A 25,727-nucleotide genomic window follows, 5' to 3' on the forward strand; every position below is an offset into this window, starting at 1 on the left:
ACTTTCAGCAATATTCTGGACTGCATAGTAGGACTAGTACTACTATTAGTAGTAGCTTCGTGATCTTGCACATAAACATGCTATAGTCACATTGCCTTTGCTACTTTCAGAAGTTACAACTTGATTGCTGTGTTGCATATCTGACAGTATGTTATAAGAAGTATTATTTCAATATTAGCCGAGTTATTAGCTGCAGTTGTAATTAATAAGAAAGTTTAAGAACAGCAGTTGATGTTGAACAAATATTTATATTTATAAAAAATATCGCTGGTCATATTTATTTTTCAGGTGCACGGAACCTGAATTGACTCAAGAGTTGACTGATGTCTACACTCAGCTGCAAAATATAGAAGCTGATAAAGCTCCAGCACGTGCCAGTATTATTCTGAATGGTCTTGGGTTCTCCACTGAAATGCAGCAGCGTTGCACAAAAGAATTCTCGGGAGGTTGGCGGATGAGGCTCGCTTTGGCGAGAGCATTGTTCTCAAGGTAAGATGCTTTCTTAATTTGATCTTCATAACTCTCTTAAATATAGTCTTGTGAATAATTTTGTAAGCAGTCTGGAACAAAAAATGTTAGTTTGAGCCAATATTTTAGGATTGACCTCTGCCAAGTGCTGGACACCTTTGATTTTTGCACATCATTACTTGCGCTTTCTCAAAGGGTATGTGAGGAAAAAGATTCTCTGTTGTCTTGTTTTTCATTTCTTTATTTAGGTTAAAGAAAAATTACTTCTGACAGTTTTTTAAAGAATAACGTTATGAAGAGTGAAGAGTGGTAGTAAATACTTCTCTGTATTGATACTGTTACAAGCATTGATCTGTGTATAACAATTTCTGCAAGGAAAAAGTAAACCTGTAGTAGCAGCCATTTAGCAGGCTGTTCTTACAACACCACCTCATTGGACAGGCTATGGCAATATATATTTGTAATGTCTAATGGGGGACAAGATATTATACTCAAACACTGTCTAGTGGACCTGAAGAAAACAATCGTACTCAACAGTATGTCAAGACAGGTTGTATAATTGCCTATTCTTTGTATGAGAATTAATCTATAGTGTGAAGACAGTTACTGGCCCTGACAAAATTCAGTTTGGGATGCTGATGTAGCTGAATACTGAAACAAATGGAAATCCTCTTGGAACTTTTTAATGAAATCTGGTTACAAGGAGAATGTTGGCACCTAAAGGGTAATCGTGGTTCTTTTCCTAAAACTACGGAAAGGTTGCACATCTCTGAGTAGTTACTGTAGTATTCTTATAAACACTTATCTGAGAGAGAGAGACTGTTAGGTGACTGATCAACAGACATTTTTTATGAATTTTAGAAAGAATGAATCTTTTGCCTTGCTTCCTGTATGGCTTCAGAAGGTATCATTTTACTCTGGACAACCTTAGCCAAGGGAGTCATTGTACTAGAGTTCTTAATTTGTATACATGTCAGACATTCTTGTTGACATAAAGAAGGCAGAAGCACTAGCAGGAGATATAATATTGAGCAGCAACCTGGAGTGGAATTTCTGTGGGGAAGCTCCCCATTTTGTGATATTTATTCATTTTACCTCCTCTCTCCCAATATTAAATTTGTAATTTACAACATATTGTGATTCCTAAACTTTTTCTCCTGTTTTCCTGATATATCCATCTCTAGTGTTTCTCTTGTGTCATAGGCGGGTTACATCCAGACTTCTCCTTTGCGACATCTCTTTGTGGAAAGCATCACGTAGTTGACATAAACTATAGTCCCCTGGTTTCAGAACATACTGCTGTTGTGCCTTTATTTCAGTTAGCATTATCAGTTAAGATATTAATATTATCTATTTTATAAACTTTCCTAAAGACATGTCAGTTATTATATTTATTAAGCCTGCAATACTTGATAAAACAATGTTACCATACAGTGTGATTTCAAACGCATAGCTGTATGTTAACAATGCTTTGCTGTGTGCTGATTGTGGTTGTATTGACTGTTGAACAAAAACAGCGAATCTGGGCTTAAGTACCAGTTGTCTTTCAAATGAATGTTGCCTTTATGTCACTACTTCTAACCAAATTGTGAAATCCATTTTATGTTATTCTGTTTTCACGTATATGCACATTAAAGTACAGGACAGTCAGTCTGAAACTGGCTTTCATTTGGTTGGAATAAATTGTTTAGAAGATAATCAGCATTTGAATGACAGCTGCCTCAGTCACTGCTGAGTTGTGGATACAAATGAAAAGCTCTGTGAAGCAACATTAAAGTTTATTAATGATAAATTTTCAGAATTAATGCCAAACAGTATCAGGACTAGTTTGCTAAAATGTGAAATGATCAAATGCACATTTTTCTGTATCATTAATTTTGAGCTTTTTTCTATCTTAACCATGAGGAGACAGACTAAAATTGCATGCCCCAAATCCTGTAGCTTTACATTTTGCAAATGTGCCAGGTTAATTGCATTTTTGATTATTAATAACAGTGGAATAAAATCCATAGATTTCATCTCCTATATGTTTTGTCAGATCTTTGGTCAGAAAAATTGAGAAAAATGATACAATGATAGGTTCATTCTCTAGTTCATAGTGTCCTGAATTCATAAGGTCATTAAGTAGATTGAAATAAATTTTCTTTACTAGAATATTTTTATTGTACATGCTCAGTTTCCAACTGGTTCACCACATTTGTACACTCTTCAGATTCTGAATGTATATCTAATGTACCTGTATAGAACACAATTCTCTAAAAGGCAAAAATAGTGTGTTTAGTTGACATTTTGTGGAATTCATGGCTGTTACTACCATCAAAGAAGTTACCTTCATACAGTACCAATAAACACATTTAAAAGTACATACATTATCCTAGCTGTCGTACTCCATCCCTGAGAAAGGAACTATTAGTTGTGAAAGCTAGCATAGTGTTTATACTTTCACATGTTTGTCGGCAGTACTGTATTTATTTATTTATGTATTTATTGTGTGTGTGTGTGTGTGTGTGTGTGTGTGTGTGTGTGTGTGTGTGTGTGTGTAGGGCGGGGGAGTCAAGACAATAAGTAGTGATTTGTGACATAATTTTACAGTTTTCTCAAACTGCTTTTCCTTTTGATACAGGTTATCCTCATTTTCACTTCTAATTAGCTTCTCCATAATTTCTTCCTTTTTGAATCAATTTACTGGGATTATGTAGGGGCTAAAAGAGTTGATAAGAATAACAGGCAGTCATGGCTGACAAATAGTTGAATGTTAAATAGGAATAAGAGACTGCAACCACAAATACACATATCCACCAAAATTTAACTGGTACCGTAAAATTGGTATGTGATTTCAGCTATATATGTAAGAGTTGTCAGCATCCAGATATATAAATGGCAGTACTTCTAAACATGCCAAGTGCAAAAGTGCTAGGCGGGATCTGCCTGGCTCATTGCTTTTTCACAGGCAGTAGTCTATCTGCCAAAACACCTCAGAATATCTTACAGCTTTACTTAACCATTTAAGTTGGCATCATAAATATATCTGTCAGTGGCCTGCTTGTTTGTAATTGGTTGGACAGATATCAGTCCACAAATTCTGTGCCATGTTTCTAATGGGAAGGCCAACACTTCTCGAATTGGTTTTGGTGCTCGCTCACAGTTTACTCAGAAAGAGTTACTGTACTTAATGTGACAAGTGGAACACTGGTCTAGATTTGGTTGACAGACTATACAGACACTGATAATGTCTGTACAGTGCGGAAAAACAAAAAGGAATTCCCCAACTTCAGGGATAGTGGAAAACTGAAGAAGAGCAAACATGTAAGTGCGTACAGAAACAAGCAGCTGATGATAAAGTGGAAGGATGAGAGACTAGTCACAATGGTCACACTTTTCCATTATGATATGTTACAAGAAGCAAATTCAAGGAGTGGCATTGTGCAAAAACCAAATTTTGTAATGCATTACAAAAAGAAGAGTAGACTGAAAAAATATTGTCAGAATATAAGTCAATGTTGCATGCTTCAATGCATATGTTCTATACAAAAAACATTGTGGCAAAAAATAGCAATTCGAATTTGTGATTAGTCTCAAGGAACAATTGGATGCTCACCTTGGACAGCAGAAGCAACTCATAGCAAGGCATTTTCCAGAATTTTTGGCAACCACAGTGAAGGAAGGCAAACGAGGTGTGGATTATGCATGGTAAGACGTCTTTGAGAAGAAACATTTTATTGGTGTGCAGAATATTTTAAAACAATTTGCATCCAGAAAAGACATGTTATTGAGGAAGTAAAAGTTATTCTCTTCTCTAATGTTTCTATTCAGTCTTAATTACCTTAAGTATTGCTCCATAAACCAAAATCTACAAATGTTTCAATGTGTGAACAATTCTGACCACACTGGCAGTTGTCAGGGGAAATTATATCCTGAGGTATAGAAGTGCACATGGAAAATATACGCTTAAGGGGTTAAGTATACAGACTGAGAATACATATCTTTCCTGCATTACCACACGCTGCAGAGGTGATCCTTTATTGTTGGACAACTTTCTAGACCGGAATAAGGCATTGTCTGCTATGTCTTTCTATTCCTTTCTGTGTGGTGTTTTGGAAAATGACAGGAAGGTACTTACTATAGATTTGAGTTGGTATGTGAGGCATACTCCAATGGCTAAATTTGTTCGTCACTTTCCATGAAGTGCAAGGAACAGGTTTTGGTCCAATACAAAGCTTTAATCTGTTGGGACAGGTCATTTGCAGACTATTGCTTTTTGTAGTCATGTAATTGTTGTTGTTGTGGTCTTTAGTCCTGAGACTGGTGTGATGCAGCTCTCCATGCTACCCTATCCTGTGCAGGCTTCTTCATCTCGAAGTACCTGCTGCAACCTACATCCTTTTGAATCTGCATAGTGTATTCATCTCTTGGTCTCCCTCTAAGATTTTTACCCTCTACACTGCCCTCCAATACTAAATTGCTGTCCCTTGATGCCTCAGAACATGTTCTACCAACCGATCCCTTCTTGTAGTCAAGTGGTACAACAAATTCCTCTTCTCTCCAATTCTATTCAGTACCTCCTCATTATTTACGTGATCTGTCCATCTAATCTTCAGTGTTCTTCTGTAGCACCATATTTTGAAAGCTGCTATACTCTTCTTGTCTAAACTGTTGATCATGTACCGTGTAATGCTAGTTAAAATTCAGTAATTCTTTGGTTTGTGATGTTCCAGACCTGATCTGCTGTTACTTGATGAGCCTACTAATATGTTGGATATAAAAGCCATCATATGGTTAGAAAATTACTTGCAGAACTGGCCCACCACGTTACTGGTTGTGTCTCACGATAGGCACTTTCTTGACACAGTGCCCACTGATATTCTTCACCTACATTCCCAACGTATAGAAGCTTACAGGTAAGTTCAAATTAATAATCATTATTTCAGTAATAAAGCATATGTTTCCAGAAATGTTGATTAAAGGAGTGCATCCATGCCTCACACTTGCAAAAGTGTAATGTGCAAGCAAAACTGCACAGTGAAAAGAATGGATAGTTGTTTCTTTTCTTCTAAATAAAGCCATCTGTTTCTTGCTGTTAGTGTAGTTTACTTCTCTTTCTGCGAGCTGTAAAATATTCTACTTGAGATGAGGCATGAGTATAATGCAGAATGATATTTTTTCAAAAAATGTATTGACTGGAGCTCGTCATTGTTACATTCATACAGTATCAGCAATTACTTCCTGGAGCTCACCTTTTGATAAATATAATAACTGTTTGGTTATATTATTTTGTTTTTAATGTTAATTTCAGGGGGAACTACGAGAATTTTGATAAGACTAAAACAGAAAAATTACGAAATCAGCAGCGGGAGTTTGAGGCTCAACAGCAACATCGTGCCCATGTTCAAGAATTCATTGACAGATTTCGCTATAATGCAAATAGGGCTTCAAGTGTTCAGAGCAAAATCAAGATGCTTGAAAAACTGTAAGTATCTCAGATGCATAGGAGTAGATTGTGGTGTATTGGCTGTTATTAAATAGGTCTGCATTGTATTTTACATAAAAGCACAATATTAATTTTAATAACCTATTGAAGGAACCATACAATGTCTCAAATATCACAAAACTGCTGTCTTTTGCAGCTATATTCATCTAACATGATCATTTTCTCCCTCTCATGCACTTGCCGATTTCTATTAGTACCCATTCCATCGTTTCCTGATCTTACTCTCTCCAGTTAGCTACCCTTGGGAATTAATCTTTCATTCCCACAGTATTATGAGTCTGTTACCTGTTTGTTAAACTGTAAAATGCAGTTTTTCTCTCTTTAGTTCATTTTTTGTTCCTATTGCTCCCACTCTTTTTATCAACATTTTTTCACGTGTAGTTTAATTTTTCATTTTGGAATGTTATCACTGTTCACTTTGTGTGAAGGAACAGTAGGAAAGTGTTCCAGCACCTCTCATTTATTTTACTTTTTGCATCTCTCAAATTTACAAATGAACTTACTAAACCTATTCTCCAAATATCTTTAGACTCAGATTGCTTGTACCTGCAGGAACTGTTCATCCGCTGATCGTACCATCCTCTGACATGTGATGGAACAAGATAGTTACACAGAATGTGAACAAAGCTATAAAAAAAAGTGCTCAAGAACTTGTAAGCCTTTTAAAATTAACCAGTTAGTACAAATTATTGATCACTGTGTTAGAGTACTTTTTTTATTTTTTATTTTTTTAATATGAAAGAACACATTACAAAATCTTCACCTTGTTCTGTGTGTGAAGCAGACAGTGACATTTTTAAAAAATGTATAATTCTCCATCAGTTTTAAAGTATTGTTTTATCCACTAAATGTTTTGATGGTCAACCAGCATTGTCAGATGGATGGCATCCTCTACATGCTTGTTGGTAGTGAAAAGCATTTTTGGTTTGTTGCAGCAGCATGTGAGGAAGCCAAGAGCTTATGTTGTGGTTTGAACTGTTGATAGTTGAGCGAATTAATGATGCAACTTATAGGTGTGTGTGAAGATAGTAAAAATACTTAGAGCAAACTGAGCAGTAGTTTTGCTGTATTGTGGTACTGAAAATTGATAATGCTTCCTTGATAATGCTTCCTGTTGTAAATCGGTCACAAAATGTCATTGTTGTATAGTAAATAAGTTACATTTTCTGCCAAAGAAATTTAAAACCAAGAAGTTTACATAACATAATCATTGCGCACAAGAGATGAAGGATGTATGTACATTTCTTGTGTATGCAGAAAAAGCTTTCTAAATTGGCAAAAATTGTGAAGGTAAATGTTAATATGCAGAAGACCAAAATTATAATAATAAACAAAAAATGAAAACAGTTGACCTCATAATCAAAAGAAATAGAATTATTAAAGAAAAGGGTTATTTAGGCATGTTAGTTACCGAAGACAACAGCAAAAATGCATGCTGTCAGTGAAAGAAAATAATGATCACTAAAGAAATTTATTATAGAAAATTAAAAAAACACAATTTATCAGTTGTTCACCTCGAGTGCACACAGCTGTATGGCTGTGAAAACTGAACACGGGTGAAGATGGACAGAAATAGCTTAGAAATGATTGACATGTGGATTTGCAGAAGGCCAATAACGACCCCCTTTACAGGCAGAACATCCAGTGATGTTTTAAAAGCAGCCAGTGAGCAAAGAAACCTCAAAGTAACTATCCAAAATGCAGTCCTTGCAGCAACAAGGCATAATCTTTAGGTGTTGGGGGATTGTGGTGGTGGTAGCTGAAATCTCTTAAGTACCTTGTGCAGTGTACTCCTCTGCCAAAAACATTGGTACCCTCATAGAAAAAAACTTTTTTCCTTGGGTTAACAAGGTCTTTCCAAATGATGTGTATCTATGCTTTTTGTGTTTGGTTGTATGACACACAGAACCTCCTCCAATAGTATCTACATTTCAGCATTATGCACTTAATCACGGTCAGGTCACCATCTTGAAAGGAGAGAGGCCTCAGTACATGAATTGACTCAATCTGTAACACATGATCAAAATGTGGTTGGAGTGGTGTGGACAATCTTAAAGTATGAGAAGGTTTGTGAAGCATTGATAGTCACATCAACTTCGAAGAAAGGTACCAAGAAACTGCCCTGTACTCATCCGTATTCCACTGTACCCTATTTTGATACTGTGTTATCAAAAATGACAAAAAGTGATAGCATCAGATCAAGCTTTTTTCTTCCCCCCCTTTCCCCCCCTTTCCCCCTTTCCCCCCCTTTCCCCCTTTCCCCCCTTTCCCCCCTTTCCCCCCTTTCCCCCCTTTCCCCCCTTTCCCCCCTTTCCCCCCCTTTCCCCCCCTTTCCCCCCCTTTCCCCCCTTTTCCCCCCCTTTCCCCCCCTTTTCCCCCCCTTTCCCCCCTTCCCCCCCCCCTTTGCCCCCCCTTCCCCCCCCCCCCTTTGCCCCCCCTTTGCCCCCCCTTTGCGCCCCCTTTGCCCCCCTTTTTTCTGTTCTCTCTCTCTCTCTCTCTCTCTCTCTCTCTCTCTCTCTCTCTCTCTCTCTCTCTCTCTCTCTCTCTCTCTCTCTCTCCCCCCCCCCCCCCCCCCAATATTATGCAGTCTGTTTACATTGTCATTCAGTTATTTGGTATACTGTGCTTTCACATCATAGACTATTAGTCTTCCCAGCTTACATAATTGGAAGCCTTATTTCCTGTTGTTTATGGATGTTTATTAATTTTGCAACTGACACAGTTTTTTAATAAAGTATATTCTGTTTGGTTATGACACACAGCCCCGATTCTGGTAGGAATTCATCAGTCTCTCTGTCCACACATCACTTGAATGTATTTTACTCAGCTGTTGCTGTGCTCTCTGGGGTAAGACCAAAAGGAATGCATATTTATTATACTTATCTCCTCATTGTATGTTTGCAGCCTCATTTCTGTATTAATTGTGATTAGTAATTTCCAGTTCAAATAAATTCAACATTTGCAGCCCATTGCATAGCAAACTACTGTCACAAATGAGTACTGACTGTCACGAATGAGTACTGCACATAACAAAAATGGACAACTATCAACAGTAACTAATTGAAACTGTCATAATAGTAAGAGTTCTGCTGTTTGGGCAGCTAAACAATTGACTAAGGTGAAAGTAAAAAGGATATAAGCAATTGAAAAAAAAAAAAATAATAATTCTGAGAAAGAGAAATATGTTAGCATGTAATGTAAGTTTAAGTGTTTGAAAATCTTTTCTAAAAATATTTGAAGTGCAACTGATGAACAGACACTGAATTGACTTGGTGAGAAAAGAAGTGTATGTTAGGTCTTCGTTAAAAGAAGGGATAGGTTGATACAGAGCACATCCTGTAGCATTATGCAATGGTCAGATTGGTAACAGAGGGAATTGTTAGGCAAACAACTGTACAGATACTAAGTACTGACTATAGTAAACAAATGAGTTTCATGTGAGTTGGAACAGTTATGCGTAGGTGGAGTTTGTGCAGGACAGACTGGTGTAGAGCTGTGTGAAACCAGTTTTCAGAGTTTAGATGACAACACACTTGTTTATTATATCTTAACAAATAAAAAGCCCCCATGTTTAAATAATTACTGGATCCTCAGATGTCACCTCTGAGGCAACAATATAAACTAGGCTGCCCATTGCCTTTGAATGGTGGTGAAACACATCTGCTCTGTGTGTTGTCAAAATCACTCAGCTGGTTGTACTATTTGGGAGGGGGGGGGAGGGAGTCAAGCTTCAGGTTTTATTTAACTTATGATAAGAACATCCACTTACTGGCATATAATTAAAAAAAAGAAGAGAGCAATGCTGATAGGACTTTAATTCTGGGAGGCTCCGTATGAACGTAATTATGTATATTCATGATTATTTCATGTAGCTCAGTGCCCTCTTGTAAGTATTTGTTGGACGCCACTTTGGCAACTTACATGTCCTAACCTGCCCCAGTTGTGGAAGCAGTGCAAGGAGGACTAAAATTTAACATTTTTGGTGACTCTTCACAATATTGAGAGGAGAAGGCTAGCTGTAAACAGACTGAAAAATCCGTGATCTGACATATTTCGATCCCAAGACCTTTTGATTCCTATCCAAGTGCTTTACTGCTAGATCACCAGGCCCAATATTTATGTAGATAATTCATTTATGCACTTTGATGAGTGAATTTGATATCTCTAACTGTTCCTCAGGACAAGGGGTCGTGACAGGCAGGCAGACAATAAATGGCGAAAAAATATGTATGTGGTATACTTACAAATTAACAATTTTTGAATTTTTCCTTTACTTGTTCTGTGAAGCCTTGCTTCTTGTCAAATTTTATTATTATAGGTCAGTGGGAACTCCTCTATAGGTTTTGATGAGCGAGTTTGTGGGTAATGGAATGCGTGATACAGATTGCCATATCTTTTGATTGGATGGACTTAAAAGCTGAAATTTTTCACACTGCTAAAGAATGATATACCTTAGTATGTGACTGAAATTTCAACTCGACACCTCTACCCATTCATAAGAGAAAGCGGTCTTAATAGTCAGACAGATGGACACACACACACACACACACACACACACACACACACACACACACACACACACACACAGTGATGCTGTAAGACTTCTGTTTGTACCAAGTGGGGTATGTACCCCTAAAATTACATCACTCTTTTATTACAACTCTTTGTCACTGATCATCTAACAGAAATAATTGTTCATCTATAGTAGGGAAAGCCTGGTAGAATGTAAATACTTGCTCATTCTTTGACAATCTCAACACCTTCCCTCCCATCCACTTGATCTGATCCTCTTCAATCCAGTGTGCCCCTTCATGGATGTAGAGCTCCATATGTCTGATGGCTCCATCCACACCCCTGTCCATATTAAACCCACTAACCACCAGTAGTACCTACATTTCATGAGCTATTATCCCTTCCACACACAAAAATCTCTCCCATAGAACTTGGCCGCCTGTTCATGGAGTATCTACAGTGACGAAAACTCTATTGCCCGGTATCTCACATGAGGGTCTTCACAAATAAGGGCTACCCCAAAACCTAGTCCACAAGCAGATTTCCCATGCCATATCATCACATATCCCCAATAATATGATGCCCCTAAGAATCAGGTAAAAAGGAGTGCCCACCCATCCCATCACCCTGGACTGGAATGACAACCATATCCTCTGCCAGGGTTGTGATTATCAGGCCATACCCTGAAATGAAGGATATCCTAACAGATTCTCAACATATAGCAGAGAAGCTGAGTCGCAGATAGGCACAAGAAGAAGACTGTCACAAATAAAGCTTTCGGCCAGTTAGGCTTTCGTCAACAAAGGAGACACACACACACACACACACACACACACACACACAGACTGCAGTTCAGGCGACTGAAACGACACTGTGAGCAGCAGCACCATTGAATGATGGGAGTGGACTGGGTGGGGGTAAGGAGGAGGCCGGGGCAGGGAGGGAGAGGGATAGTGTGGTAAGGGTGGCGGACAGTGAAGTGAAGTGCAGGCCACAGAGGAGCATTCCCCTCGTAACTCAGTACCACCCACGACTGGAGCAACTGAATTACACTCTCCACCAGGGTTTCGACTACCTCTCGTCGTACCCTGAAACAAGAAATGGCCTACCCACCCCTCCCATAGTGGTATTACACCGTCCACCGAACCTACACAATACACTCGTCCGTCCTTACACAACCCCTGCTCCCAATCCCTTACCTCATGGCTCATACCCCTGTAGTAGACCTAGATGCAAGATCTGTCCCATACATCCTCCCACCACCACCTACTTCAGTCTGTCACAAACATCACCTGTCCCATCAAAGGCAGGGCTACCTGTGAAACCAGTCATGTGATCTATAAGCTAAGCTGCAACCACTGTGCTGCATTCTATGTAGGCATGACAACCAACAAGCTGTCTGTCCACATGAATGGCCACTGACAAACTGTGGTCAAGAAACAAGTGGACCACCCTGTTGCTGAACACTCTGCCAAACATGACATCCTTCATTTCAATGACATGCTTCACAGTATGTGCTGTAAGGATCCTTCCCACCAACACCAGCTTTTCTGAATTGTGTAGGTGGGAACTTTCCCTGCTATACATCCTATGTTCTTGTAACTCTCCTGGCCTCAACCTTTGTTTGCCACTGTCCTCACCCATCCAGCCTCTTCCCTGTTCCCATTCCAGCAATACACAGTTGCAATTCCATCATCACACCCGGTCTTTATACTTCTCTCCTTCTCCGTTAATCACCCCCGCCCCTGCCCCTCCACCTCTCCCCTGCCCTCCATCAACCTGCAGCACTTCAGTGTCCACCACCCCTACCATACTATCCCTCCCCCTCCCTGCTCCAGCCTCCTCCTTACCCCCACCCAGTCGCCACTCCTATCTTGCGCTGGTGTTGCTGCTAACTGCAGTCGTGTGTGTGAGTTGCATTTGCACGCGCGCTTTCGTGTGTTTGTGTTTGTTGTTGACAAAGGCCTTACTGGCCGAAAGCTTTATTTGTGACAGTCTCTTTGTTGTGCCTATCTGTGACCTGGCATCTCTGCTATATGGTGAGTAGCAACTTTTCATAATAATATTAAAATCCTAGTATTATGATAATTTACAGAACTGCCTTGACAATGGTGTGTTTCTTAACTTGGAGATAGATTTAAATATTTCACATATTAAGCAGCCTTCTTTTGTCACACAGTTGAAACACGTATGTTTTTCCAAACACTTCAAAATTGTTAATGTGGCACAACAGACATTAATATTTTGACTATGCTTTTCAGGCCAGAACTCAAACCCATAGAGAAAGAAATTGAAGTTGTTCTGAAATTTCCTGATGCTGAACCACTGTCACCACCAATTCTACAGATTAATGAAGTATCTTTTGGATACACGTCTGAGATGCCAATTTTCACTGATGTCAACCTTGGTGCTACATTAGACTCCAGAATTTGCATAGTATGTCCTACTTTAATTAAATAACTATCAACTGTACAGTTCTGTTTTGGTGTAGAAAATAATATTTTAAAATTAATGTTTGGGTTTTGGGAATCAAAAATCTGCACAGTATCATTATTTAATTCATCTTCCTTTTTCATTGTTACTGCAGTAATTTGCGTATAATTTAATTATTCATAAACATGATAGTGGGAATGCTCAGATGTTAAGACAACCATGTTGTTGTAGATATGTAGCACCCAGCCACAATGTTTTTTAATTATTTCAGTTCATTGTCATGTGTGCCAAACTGAAAAGTTGCTCCATTACTTTTTAACATGTCATAAAAAGAGTAGTATTACTTATAATTATAGTACAGTACAAACATGCATACTTATACTTAAAGTTACATGATTATTTGAAGATGTTAGCATTATGTTTAGGTTGGTGACAATGGAGCCGGTAAAACGACTCTACTTAAAATCATAATGGGCATGCTGACACCCACAAAGGGAATGCGGCATGTTCATCGGAATTTGAAATTTGGCTATTTTAGTCAACATCATGTGGATCAGTTGGAAATGAATGTCTCATCAGTGGAATTACTCCAGTCTTCTTATCCAGGTACTTGGTATATTTTCTTAAATTCGTGTCTTACAGTTATGGAATGGTTCATTATATTTAGTATTATGGGTGGGGAGAAGTATTGTTACAGACACTGAATGTGTTCTATGTTGTTGGTTCTATCACTGACTATTGTAGCATTTGCTGCAGCCATGCTTGTGTGTATGCCTGCAGATGAAGGAAAATGTGTAATTTTAGATATGGAATTTTTGCATTATTTTATTGCAAAATTTTTTTTCTTCTTAGGTAAACCCATAGAGGAGTACAGGCGGCAGCTGGGAAGTTTTGGTATTACTGGAGACATGGCCCTCCAGACAGTTGGAAGTCTCTCAGGAGGACAAAAATCGCGAGTAGCATTTTCCAGGATGTGTATGGGAAATCCAAACTTCTTGGTGCTTGATGAACCAACAAATCATCTAGACATAGAGACTATTGAAGCCCTAGGAAAAGCAATAAATAAATTCACTGTGAGTAATTTTTATTACTGATCTTCCATTGGGAATTTTTTATGTAATAAATATTAAGTTTATTGCTGCACTCAATTTTTGATTAGTTGTTTATGTCCTGTATTGGACCACTTTGTTTCCATTTTTGTATTACAGGCTGAAAATAGTGAGATTCCTTTAGCCTCGTCACTGGGGGGTACGGGGGTTAGAATAGACCCGAGGTATTTCTGCCTGTCGTAAGAGGCAACTAAAAGGAGTCTCAAACATTTCGGCCTTTATGTGATGGTCCCCTGTAGGGTTTGACCTCCATTTTTTTTCAAAATTTTCGGGAAGAGCGAGCCAATTGGGGAAGGGCACCTTACATGGTGCATTGTGTCCGTCATGCCCATCCTTCGATGTGGATCTGCACTTCTGCTCATTCTCCAACTGTTGGGCGAGGTTACCCTCCTGGGTGCGTATCTTTCCATCAATTGTGCAGTATTGTTTTCTATGCTGCTGATGATGATGGACTACTTTGCTTGTATGCACCTGATATCCAGTACAGTAGCTAGTCCGTTGCGGTGGGGCGGCCATGTACCCTGTTGGCTGTAACCCCCTGGCCATACAGGAATCGGTCTGCTGATGCCTGCGCCATTAGCTCCCCACGTATCCGAGGAGTAGATGCCCATCACCCTGGGGCATCGGGACTCCCGGCAATGGCCATGCTGCCAGGTGGTGGCCTTCGCGGCTGGGTGACGCCTGTGTGGAGAACCCCTGGTTGGAGTGGGCGGCATCAGGATGGATGACACGCGATGAAACATAGTACATCATCTCTTGCTGGTGGTCAAACACCAGCAGTCTCTAAGCGTTCACAGGCTCAATTCAGTGCACAGAAGTACAACCCCAAATCGTTTCCATCCCTGGCCACACCAAGGGAGGAACGTCAGGCTAAGGATGGCAGCAGCTCTTATTTGACCCGATACCTTGTATGTTCGAGAGCTGATGGGGAATCTTTCATGATGATGAAGCCTCAGTTTTTTTTGGTGAGCATTTGTAGAACAAGTTTGTGGCAGTGGAGGGCTTAACCAAAATGAAATCTTGGTCAGTCTTAATAATAATAATAATAATAATAATAATAATAATAATAATAATAATAATAATAATAATATCAACACAATCATACACAACAAAATAAATGAAAACACAACTATGGAAGAGTTACAACTACTGGTTTATATAGGAGCACTCAATACACTAAATATACACACTAGGCAGAGATCAGAACCAACCAACACACAGAAGAAACCCACAAAACCAGCATGGCAACACAGGCTACAGATCAGAATAGAAAAACTGAGAAAAGACATCGGACAGCTAACACAATTTATAAGAAATAAAATTTCAGGAAAAAAAAAAAAAAACGAAAAAGGTTAGGTAAAATCTCACAACAAGAAGTGATAGAGCAATTAGATGAAAAGAAGCAGAAATTACAAACATTGGCCAAACGACTTAGAAGATAAAAAAAAAGTGAAAATAGAAGGAAACAAAACCAAACATTCAACACAAACCAAAAGAAATTTTGCCAGACAATAGATAACACACACACACATTAAAATAGACAATCCACCAAACATAAGACATGGAACACTTTTGGAGCAACATATTTTCAAACCCGGTACAACATAACGGGCATGCACGGTGGATACAAGCAGAAACAGATACATACAGGATGATACCACAAATGCCTGAAGTGATAATTTTGCAAGATGAAGTCACCCAAGCAATTAATTCTACTCACAATTGGAAAGCCCCTGGAAAAGATAAAATAGCAAATTTCTGGCTAAAGAAATTCACCTCAACACATTCACATCTAACTAAATTATTTAACAGTTACATTGCAGAGCCATACACATTCCCTGATACACTTACACATGGAATAACTTACCTGAAACCTAAAGATCAAGCAGACACAGCAAACCCAGCAAAATATCGCCCCATAACATGCCTACCAACAATATACAAAATATTAACTTCAGTCATTACACAGAAATTAATGACACATACAACACAGAACAAAATTATAAATGAAGAACAAAAAGGCTGTTGCAAAGGAGCACGAGGATGTAAAGAGCAACTAATAATAGATGCAGAGGTGACATATCAAGCTAAAACTAAACAAAGGTCGCTACACTATGCATACATTGATTACCAAAAAGCTTTTGATAGTGTACCCCACTCATGGTTACTACAAATATTGGAAATATACAAAGTAGATCCTAAATTGATACAGTTCCTAAACATAGTAATGAAAAATTGGAAAACCACACTTACTATCCAAACAAATTCAAATAATATCACATCACAGCCAATACAGATTAAGCGTGGAATATACCAAGGAGACTCATTAAGTCCTTTCTGGTTCTGCCTTGCTCTGAACCCACTATCCAACATGCTAAATAATACAAATTATGGATACAATATTACTGGAACATACCCACACAAAATCACACATTTGCTATACATGGATGATCTAAAACTACTGGCAGCAACAAATCAACAACTCAACCAATTACTAAAGATAACAGAAGTATTCAGCAATGATATAAATATGGCTTTTGGAACAGACAAATGTAAGAAAAATAGCATAGTCAAGGGAAAACACATTAAACAAGAAGATTACATAATGGATAACCACAGCGACTGCATAGAAGCGATGGAAAAAACAGATGCCTATAAATATCTAGGATACAGACAAAAAATAGGAATAGATAATACAAATATTAAAGGAGAACTAAAAGAAAAATATAGACAAAGACTAACAAAAATACTGAAAACAGAATTGACAGCAAGAAACAAGACAAAAGCTATAAATACTTATGCTACACCAATATTGACCTACTCATTTGGAATAGTGAAATGGAGTAACACAGACCTAGAAGCACTCAATACACTTACACGATCACAATGCCACAAATATAGAATACATCACATACATTCAGCAACAGAAAGATTCACATTAAGCAGAAAGGAACGAGGAAGGGGATTTATCGATATAAGAAACCTACATTATGGACAGGTAGACAATTTAAGAAAATTCTTTCTAGAACGAGCAGAAACTAGTAAAATACACAAAGCAATCACTCGTATAAATACATCGGCTACACCACTGCAATTTCATAACCACTTCTACAACCCTTTAGATCACATAACATCAACAGATACGAAGAAAGTAAATTGGAAAAAGAAAACACTACATGGCAAGCACCTGTATCATCTAACACAGCCACACATCGATCAAGACGCATCCAACACATGGCTAAGAAAAGGCAATATATACAGTGAGACGGAAGGATTCATGATTGCAATACAGGATCAAACAATAAACACCAGATATTACAGCAAGCATATTATTAAAGATCGCAATACCACAACAGATAAATGCAGACTTTGCAAACAACAAATAGAAACAGTAGATCACATCACAAGCGGATGTACAATACTAGCAAATACAGAATACCCCAGAAGACATGACAATGTAGCAAAAATAATACATCAACAGCTTGCCTTACAACGTAAACTTATAAAACAACACGTTCCCACATACAAGTATGCACCACAAAATGTACTGGAGAATGATGAATACAAATTATACTGGAACAGAACCATTATAACAGATAAAACACCACCACATAACAAACCTGACATCATACTCACCAATAAAAAGAAGAAATTAACACAACTAATCGAAATATCCATACCCAATACAACAAATATACAAAAGAAAACAGGAGAAAAAATTGAAAAATATATCCAACTGGCTGAGGAAGTCAAAGACATGTGGCATCAGGATAAAGTTGACATTATACCAATTATACTATCAACTACAGGAGTCATACCACACAATATCCACCAGTACATCAATGCAATACAGCTACATCAAAACTTATATATACAACTACAGAAATCCGTAATTATTGATACATGTTAAATTACCCGAAAGTTCCTAAAAGCAATATAACATATACCGTACATTTAAAAGGAAGTCACGCTTGATCAAGGTCCGCGTCACTTTCCATTTTTGACCTGACATAATGTCTGAGAAATAATAATAATAACAATAATAATAAAATCCTGTGCCCAGTCACAGGTGTTGCTCGCTTGTGACACACTGAGGGATATTTCTGTAACCATCATGCCCCATAAGAGGTTAAATATGGTCTAGGGTATTATATTTCACAAGGACTTTCTTTTGCAGTCGGGTGAGGAGCTGCGCTCCAATTTAGAATGGTGAGGTTGACATTTTGTTCGGAATGCCCACCGGGGTCTGAAGGATAAAGGGTGCCACCTGTGCCTTCATCTTGGCCTTTGAAGGTGATACATTACCTGAGAAGGTCAAGGTGGTAGTCTACCGCTGTGATGTAAAGCCCTATATCCCTCCCCCAATGTGGTGCTTTAAATGCTGAAAGTTGGACCATATGTCTTCCCGCTGTACTTCCAGCATCACATGTCGAGATTGCGGACGCCCATCACATCACAATACTCCATGTGCCCCGCCTCCCATCTGTGTCAATTGCGAAGAGCACCAGTCACCTTGCTCGCCTAACTTCAAGATTCTCCAGAAAGAAAGGAAAATCATGGAGTAAAAGACCCTGAACCGAATGACCTATAATGAGGCTAAGAGGAAATTTGAACACCTACATCCTGTCTGTATGACATCGTGTTACGCTGCCACAACAACAGTTCTAGCCCCATCAGCTCCATCAACCCCAGTCACCTGTCTGAGCCGGAAGACTACATCTGCATGGGGGGCATTTCCCTCCCTGTTGCTCCTCACCACCTACTTCAGGAGCAACACCTCCCCCCCCCCCCCCCCTCCCAAGCATTGTGGATATCAGTCCCCATTTCTGCACTGGAGAAGTGTAAGTCGTCTTTGTTTCCTCTCGCTAGAAAGGGGTCCCTTGGGTCACTTGCTTCCCAGGTTTCTGCTAGTGGGAAAGATGACACCTGCCAGTTGCTGAAGAGCCCAAAAGCATCTGGTCGTAGGACATCATGCTCATCCTCAGTCCCAGAGACTGAGCCAGTGAAGTCCTCTCAGCCAGGGAAACCCAAAGAGCAACGAGAGATATCCAAAAAGAATATCCCCAAGACCAAGGGAATTGCAGTGGCGTCCACACCACCACTTTCTACAAGCTCTGCATCTGCGGATGAGGTGGAGATTCTGGGTTCCGCTGAGGACCTTGATCTCGCCGGACCCTCAGACACAATGGATATAGACTGCTCAGGCAATAAGTTGGTGGCAGCAGGTGACCTTGATGCGTAAACTGCCTCATTGAATGTTCCATGCCTTCCCAGTCTCTTGACGTCATCCTCCAGTGGAATTGCAGTGGTTTTTTCCACTGCCTGGCTGAGCTACAGCAACTGTTAAGCTTTACACCTGCTTTCTGCATTGTCCTGCAGGAAACCTGGTTCTCGGCAGTGCGGAACCCTGCCCTCCGCAGCTAAGGGATATTACAGGAACCGTAGTGACTATAATTGAGAGTTTGCTGGAGTTTGTGTTTATGTCCTAAGCTCAGTCTGTAGTGAAACAATGCCTCTTCAAACCCCTCTTGAAGCTGTGGTTGTCAGAATAAGGACGACACAGGAAATAACTGCCTGCAACTTGTATCTTACCCCAGATGGTGTAGTATCTCTGAATGTATTAACTGCACTGATTGATCAACTCCCTAAATCTTTCCTACTTTTGGGAGATTTTAAGGCCCATAACCCCTTTTGGGGTGGCACTGTGCTTACTGGCCGACAGAGAGATGTCAAAACTTTACTGTCACAGTTTGACCTCTGCCTGTTAAATACTGTGGCTGCCATACATTTCAGTGTGGCTCTTAGTAGTTAATCGGCCATTGGTTTATCAATTTGCAGCCCAGGACTTCTCCCATCTATCCACTGGAGAGCACATCCCCATCTTCCTGTCACTGCTCCGCCATCAGGCACACGGATGCCTGTCCAGATGGGCTTTAAACAAGGCAGACTGGGAAACTTTCACCTCTGCTGTCACCATTGAATCTCTCCCACACAAGAACATCAATGTGATGGTTGAGCAGGTGCCTACAACAATCCCTTCTGCCACAAAAAATGTGATACCTCACTCTTTAGGGTGCCCCTGGCGAAAGGCAGTCCCTTGGTGGTCGCTGGGAGTCACAAAAGAAATTAAGGAGTGTCAGCGAGCTCTACATCGGCATAAGCGGCACCCTTCCTTACGGGTACCATACCACAAGTGTTCACAGCAGTTTTCAAACAGTGGACAATGGAATGTTCAGCTGCCATGACAGCTTGTGCATTCCTTGAAGATCCCACATTGCATCCAATGTTGTCAGCCATGACAACAGTAACTTCTTAGCAGTTTGTGATGCAGTTGGCAATCGGCCTCTCCCAGGGACAATTCCTACATCACCAATTAATTTGAGGTTCTGAATCATGTTCTTCAACCCTGATGCAGCAAGAGGACCTATTCGTATTTCTTTCATACGTCAAAACACATGAGGAGGAGCAATGCTGTTGGAGGTTTTTCAATAAAAGAGCTTTACCAGGGAAGTGCTGCTCTCCTTGTCCAGACCCATGCTGACTGACTGCAACTGTAAATGCACTCTGATACGTGCGTTTCAGCCATATTTCGCCATACCTGCACCATTGCCCGATGGCAAGTCATGACCCTAAACTAAGAACAACACAAATCCTGCAGTGCCTAGTCTGAGCATCATTCCTATATAGTTGGGTACCCATATGGTTCATAGTTCCCTGTCCACATTGGCTCAGTAAGTGAAAGTTAATTATAACCATCCTGTATAACTCTTCTCCTTCCAAATTTGGACTTGGACTTCATCTGTTATCTAGTTTCTTCGACAGTTGCTTATTTGCTTTTGAACATTTTAATACAAGATTGCACGTCAATACTTATTAAATAATTTCTTATTCTTCTCTTATGTCAATTAAAATTGTTCTTCCATTTCTGACTGTTGAACTTCCATTACATAAAAGTTCAGACTTCTGGTTTGAACAGCGACTAAGCTCATACTCTATCTGTCCCACACTGCCCACTAAGTACCTCAGACATGTATAAAAATACAAACCCTATTTCAACATACACAAGATATCAGCTGCGTAGAAATGAAATCTTCCTTCAGTGCTTTGGTCCCATTTATTTATTATTAGAGGTATAATGGAAACTAATTATACACATGCTTGCTCATTTATAGACTATAAAAGTGTGTAAAATTTCACATATCTAATGTTTATGAGAAAAATTTATGAATTCATCCAAATTCTCTGTCCTCACACTTGCCTTGTGTGTGTTTCTGCTTTCTAAGCCAATCAGCTTGATAATGAAATAGTATAAGAATAATCCTTCCTTTTAGTTAGACAACAAATACTTCAGTAATAATCATGTTTATTTTGTACCGTTCAATTAAAAATATACTGAAAACAACCGTATAATTATTGGTTTCCTTTTGAAAGCTAATAGTTTATGAATTATATCAAGTTAGCATATACGTATTTTTTACTGTATTCACTGTTATCCTTATTTTTCTCTCTAAGGCAGGCTACTGTGTAGACTTTAATGGAATCAGTTCTACTAATTTCTATTATTTCCATATAATTATTTATCATTGTTTTCTTTACAACCGAAACTTAATACATGCTGTATGCAGTTAGGTTCTACTTTAAGCGATCTGTCACATCTGACTGACCACAATCTTCCACTTATTACAGTAAAAAGTTCTCTTGACATTCCAATGACCACACCTTAATTTTATTACAAAAATGGGTTCTGTTGACATTTGGACAATAACATTTGACACTTAAGTAATCCACTTCTTTTATGCTGTTACATAAAATATTTATTCCATCACTGGCAGACCATAAATTTTAATATAAGAATTAAAATTATTTTGTGTATAGAAAAATGTTAAACTCTTTCAGGTGTAAACAAAAACAATAAATAAAAATAAAATATTGACTAGAAATTGTTTGCGCATGGCTTCAAATTAGCCACACTAGCAGAGCTTTCTCAAGTTCATAGGGTACGACAACAGTGAGAAGCAGCTTGACTACTAAAGAAACATACACTGATCAGGTCGTACCTGCACCTTCCATGCACCCACCACCTCATAAAAACACTTTCACTCTGCTATTCATAGTGCTACTTCTATCCCACTCTCGAAAGAAAAATTCAATGAAGAAATTAAGTTACTCAAAACTATAACAGTTAATAATGAATATGAACCTGGCATAGTGGATGACATCTTTACAAAGAAAACTGTTAAGAGTGACTATGCTTGGCACCTCTATAATTGAATCCGACCCAAAAAAATATTTTTCTATTCTTTCCTTGGGCCCATCTCCTATCAGATTCAATGTCTTCTTTGTAATAAATACAACTGTAACATTACTTTTTCCATCAGTAATAATTTGGGGGGGGGGGGGGGGGGGGGAACCTTTATTCATAATTTAAAATAAACTCGTTCCTCTTTAAAAAATGCTGCCGTCTATAAGATTTTCTGAGACACCTGCTCTCCTTACTACATAGGACAAACAGGACGTGCCTTTCCAACCAGATATAAAGAACATCTTTTAAGAAAAATGGCACTAGTACACAAAATTTGTCTTTTGCCGACCACCTTCTGATTACTGTTCACAACATCAACATTTTGCACACTAAGAAGAAAGGGCATAGATTAGACATTTTTGAAGAATTAGAAATCTTTAAACACCTTTCTTGAAATGATAGCCTCATTCTCAATGAGCAGCTACAATTACGTAATAAAAACTTCTTAAACGATATAAAGTCGTTACTTGACATTTGATCTCGGGTTTCCTCATGCAGTTACCAAAATGTTTTTTCCATCTAAATCAACTCATGATTTTTCATTTATTAAATGGTTTATATTGGCCGTGTTTCATGTTATCTCATTTTTCTACAGGCTGTGTCATTCAGCCCTCTTTGTATTTTCTATAATGGTGTTTAAAGGATGAAAACTGTACTTCAGAGCTCTGATGTAGACAAAATGTTACCTTATCTGCTGCTGTCAAACAAAATACTGCCTTTTACGTCATGTACTGAATAATGTTCATCATAGTATTCGTCTGCCTTTATTTGCATGTTAAGTACCCAGTTTGTACTTGCGGCTATTAGATGGCACTCTCGGTGGATGTTCACCTGCCCACAGTTGTTATGCGGGAGCCTCAGTCTGATGCTAACTGTAGCACGACATATACGAGCAGCTTGTAGTGGCTTGATTTTCACGCATTCTACTTCAAAATTGTGTCTAAAGCTGTATCGATTGATATTTATTTTATATGTGGCATGTAAGTACTGTTTCTTTTTGTACTATTATTCAGTTTTCAGTCTTCAAACTGTACTAAGCGTTTATATAAACAAAAAGTTACCGTGACTGCTGCTGTCAAATAAAACTTCACCTGTTAGTTTATGTACTAAATACTGTTCATCTTAATATTCATCTGTGTATATTTTAAATGTTAAGTAGCCTACTAATGTTTAGGCTACTAGATGGCACTCTTGGTATAATGTTCACCTGCCCGCAGTTGCTAATGTGGGTGCCTCAGTTTGTTGCTACCTGTGGCTTTATATGTATGAGCAGCCCATAGTGGCTCGCCTTCCATGTATTCTTTTTTAAATTTTTGACTAAAGCCTTGTTGCTTCATATTCATCTTATACATGACATGTAAGTACTGTTTCTTTCTTGTACTGTTAGTCAGTACTTACACTGCTGCAATGGTCGTCTCGAATACAGCCACCTTGGAAGTTTCTAATTGTTGACTGTGTCACCTAATGAAAGAAACTCGTAATTTGATACAGTGAGATGAACTGTTTGTCAAATAAATGAACAGGCACTGTAATTCACTTCATTTTCTTTATATTAAGCCAAAATCCAATGTTATTAACAAAAGAGTTACAATATGAAGAGTGATAAAAATGTTTGTGTATTTTCTTACTCATGACACAACACAGACTCCTCTCTTTCTCATGACTTAAAGAAAAAAAGTAAGTCACATCACTCTCATTCAACAGCATCTCTGCTGCAGTGGGTCACTTCCTTTATCGTATGTCTACCTCTTTGGAAACATTAACAAGTGCCATTACAACTAACACTATTGGGGTGTGGCATACTGATAACGACAAAGTGTCATTCATGTAGTGGACAGAGGTTTTTTAACTACTTTCTCACTTTCTATACAACATCTATGGATTTGGACAAGAACTATGTCACCCATTTTGTATTATTCAGGAGTCCAACGTTACTTTCTTTCCTTCTATCTGTGCTCCTCCTGAAGTAAACATTCCTTAATATTTGTCTGTATTTCTGTGGTGGTTGCCTTTCATTTCTGAAGACTGTAAATGTTTCAACATTCTTATTCACAACATGATCTAAAATACCAGTTGCATTCGCTAATCTCCCCCCCCCCCCCCCCCACACACTCTCTCTCTCTCTCTCTCTCTCTCTCTCTCTCTAGAATGTCGTGTTTGGTATGTAAATGCTAAACTTTTGACTCAAACTTATCTTTCTAACTTTTCTTCCACAAAGTCTGTCTGCAGTTTATCATCAATGCTAGAAAATCTGTTATATATTTGAGAAAATTTTTCATTCATTTAAGAAAATTTTGTCTCTGTCTGAGAAATTACTCCATGCATTTTTGTGGCTTGGTATGCAAATGTCTGCACAATTTTTCTTGTTGATGACTTCTTAATATGAGAGTAGTAGCCATCACTCCCTTCACTAACATTAATTAAAAAGTCACAGAAATGGTATTGACAATAATTTGATGGTGCTAGTAGTAAATGAAGTATATTTAAGTTGCTCACAAGTTAATGAAATTTAGTGTACAAGACCACTGTGTTAATTGAAATACAGTAGTCAACTGCTCAATAAATGCTACCTTACTTAAATAGAACCTAATGGGTTTTGCTGAAGTGAACCCCATTAGAGTTCGGATAGGCCACATCTGTTGCTTGCCTGTAGAGGTTGTGTGAACTTAACTGCCCCTGATTACCCAGTGTACCATCCCAAAGCATGAAATGGCTGGTGTGAGCTGATGGTAGACAGGTGTAGCATGTTGTAAGGGTGCCAACCTGATTTTTTGTAATCTTTGTTGCCTTCTCGGTAGCAATTCAGTCTGTTGTCTTGCAGCTGGAAATCTTATCCAGTATGTAATGGATTTTGTTGAAAAAAGTACACAACACCACAATTTTGGTTCCACTTTTTTACATATTTTATTATCTTTAGATGTTCTATTGTTTGGACAATAACTACTTTTCAGTATTGTGAGATTAACATATACAATCAGGTTGGCATTCACAAACAACCAAGAGTTCAGTGGCAGAATTACCCAGGGTAAATTGTAAAGTTATTGAAACACAATCTAATAAAACACTGTCTACCAAGGACTCAGCAAATACTTAAGTGTGGCTCAGACACTGTTCATATTCATACTAACCATCAGTGTTCACTTACAGTACTGTCTTGTAGTAATCCGCCAGGTAAATATACAATGCAAATAGTTCAGTTACTCAGTTCTTACGAGTCACCATGCTCAGCAATAACTTCTTCAAATGACAATGACAGCCCAAGCTTCTTACCAGCTGTAACATAATTCAGTCAAAATATCCATTAGAGTTAAAGAAATCACTTAAGTTTTTAGACATCAGCATTACGCAGTTTTCGCAGATACTGATATACACATTTTTGCAAACAACTTGCACTTAGCTATTGCATGAGCAGTCA

The 25,727-nt window shown here is 38.6% G+C and overlaps 1 protein-coding gene across 2 annotated transcripts in view; it reads left to right on the forward strand.

The window, feature by feature from the left end:
• The window catches only part of LOC126253051 (ATP-binding cassette sub-family F member 3), a 139,423-nt gene that overhangs the window by 73,063 nt on the left and 40,633 nt on the right, over positions 1–25,727 (forward strand). For both annotated transcript variants that reach the window (XR_007545890.1, XM_049954131.1), the window contains exons 7-12: positions 289–489; positions 5,184–5,366; positions 5,762–5,935; positions 12,730–12,904; positions 13,327–13,507; positions 13,754–13,974. Coding sequence is in view for 1 of the 2 variants with exons in the window: in XM_049954131.1 (XP_049810088.1) it covers positions 289–489; positions 5,184–5,366; positions 5,762–5,935; positions 12,730–12,904; positions 13,327–13,507; positions 13,754–13,974 (1,135 nt within the window). In the remaining variant the exon portion in view is untranslated. The remainder of the gene's footprint in view (positions 1–288; positions 490–5,183; positions 5,367–5,761; positions 5,936–12,729; positions 12,905–13,326; positions 13,508–13,753; positions 13,975–25,727) is intronic.

The sequence above is a fragment of the Schistocerca nitens genome, chromosome 4, assembly GCF_023898315.1.
Source record: "Schistocerca nitens isolate TAMUIC-IGC-003100 chromosome 4, iqSchNite1.1, whole genome shotgun sequence".
Classification (NCBI taxonomy): Eukaryota; Metazoa; Arthropoda; class Insecta; order Orthoptera; family Acrididae; genus Schistocerca; species Schistocerca nitens.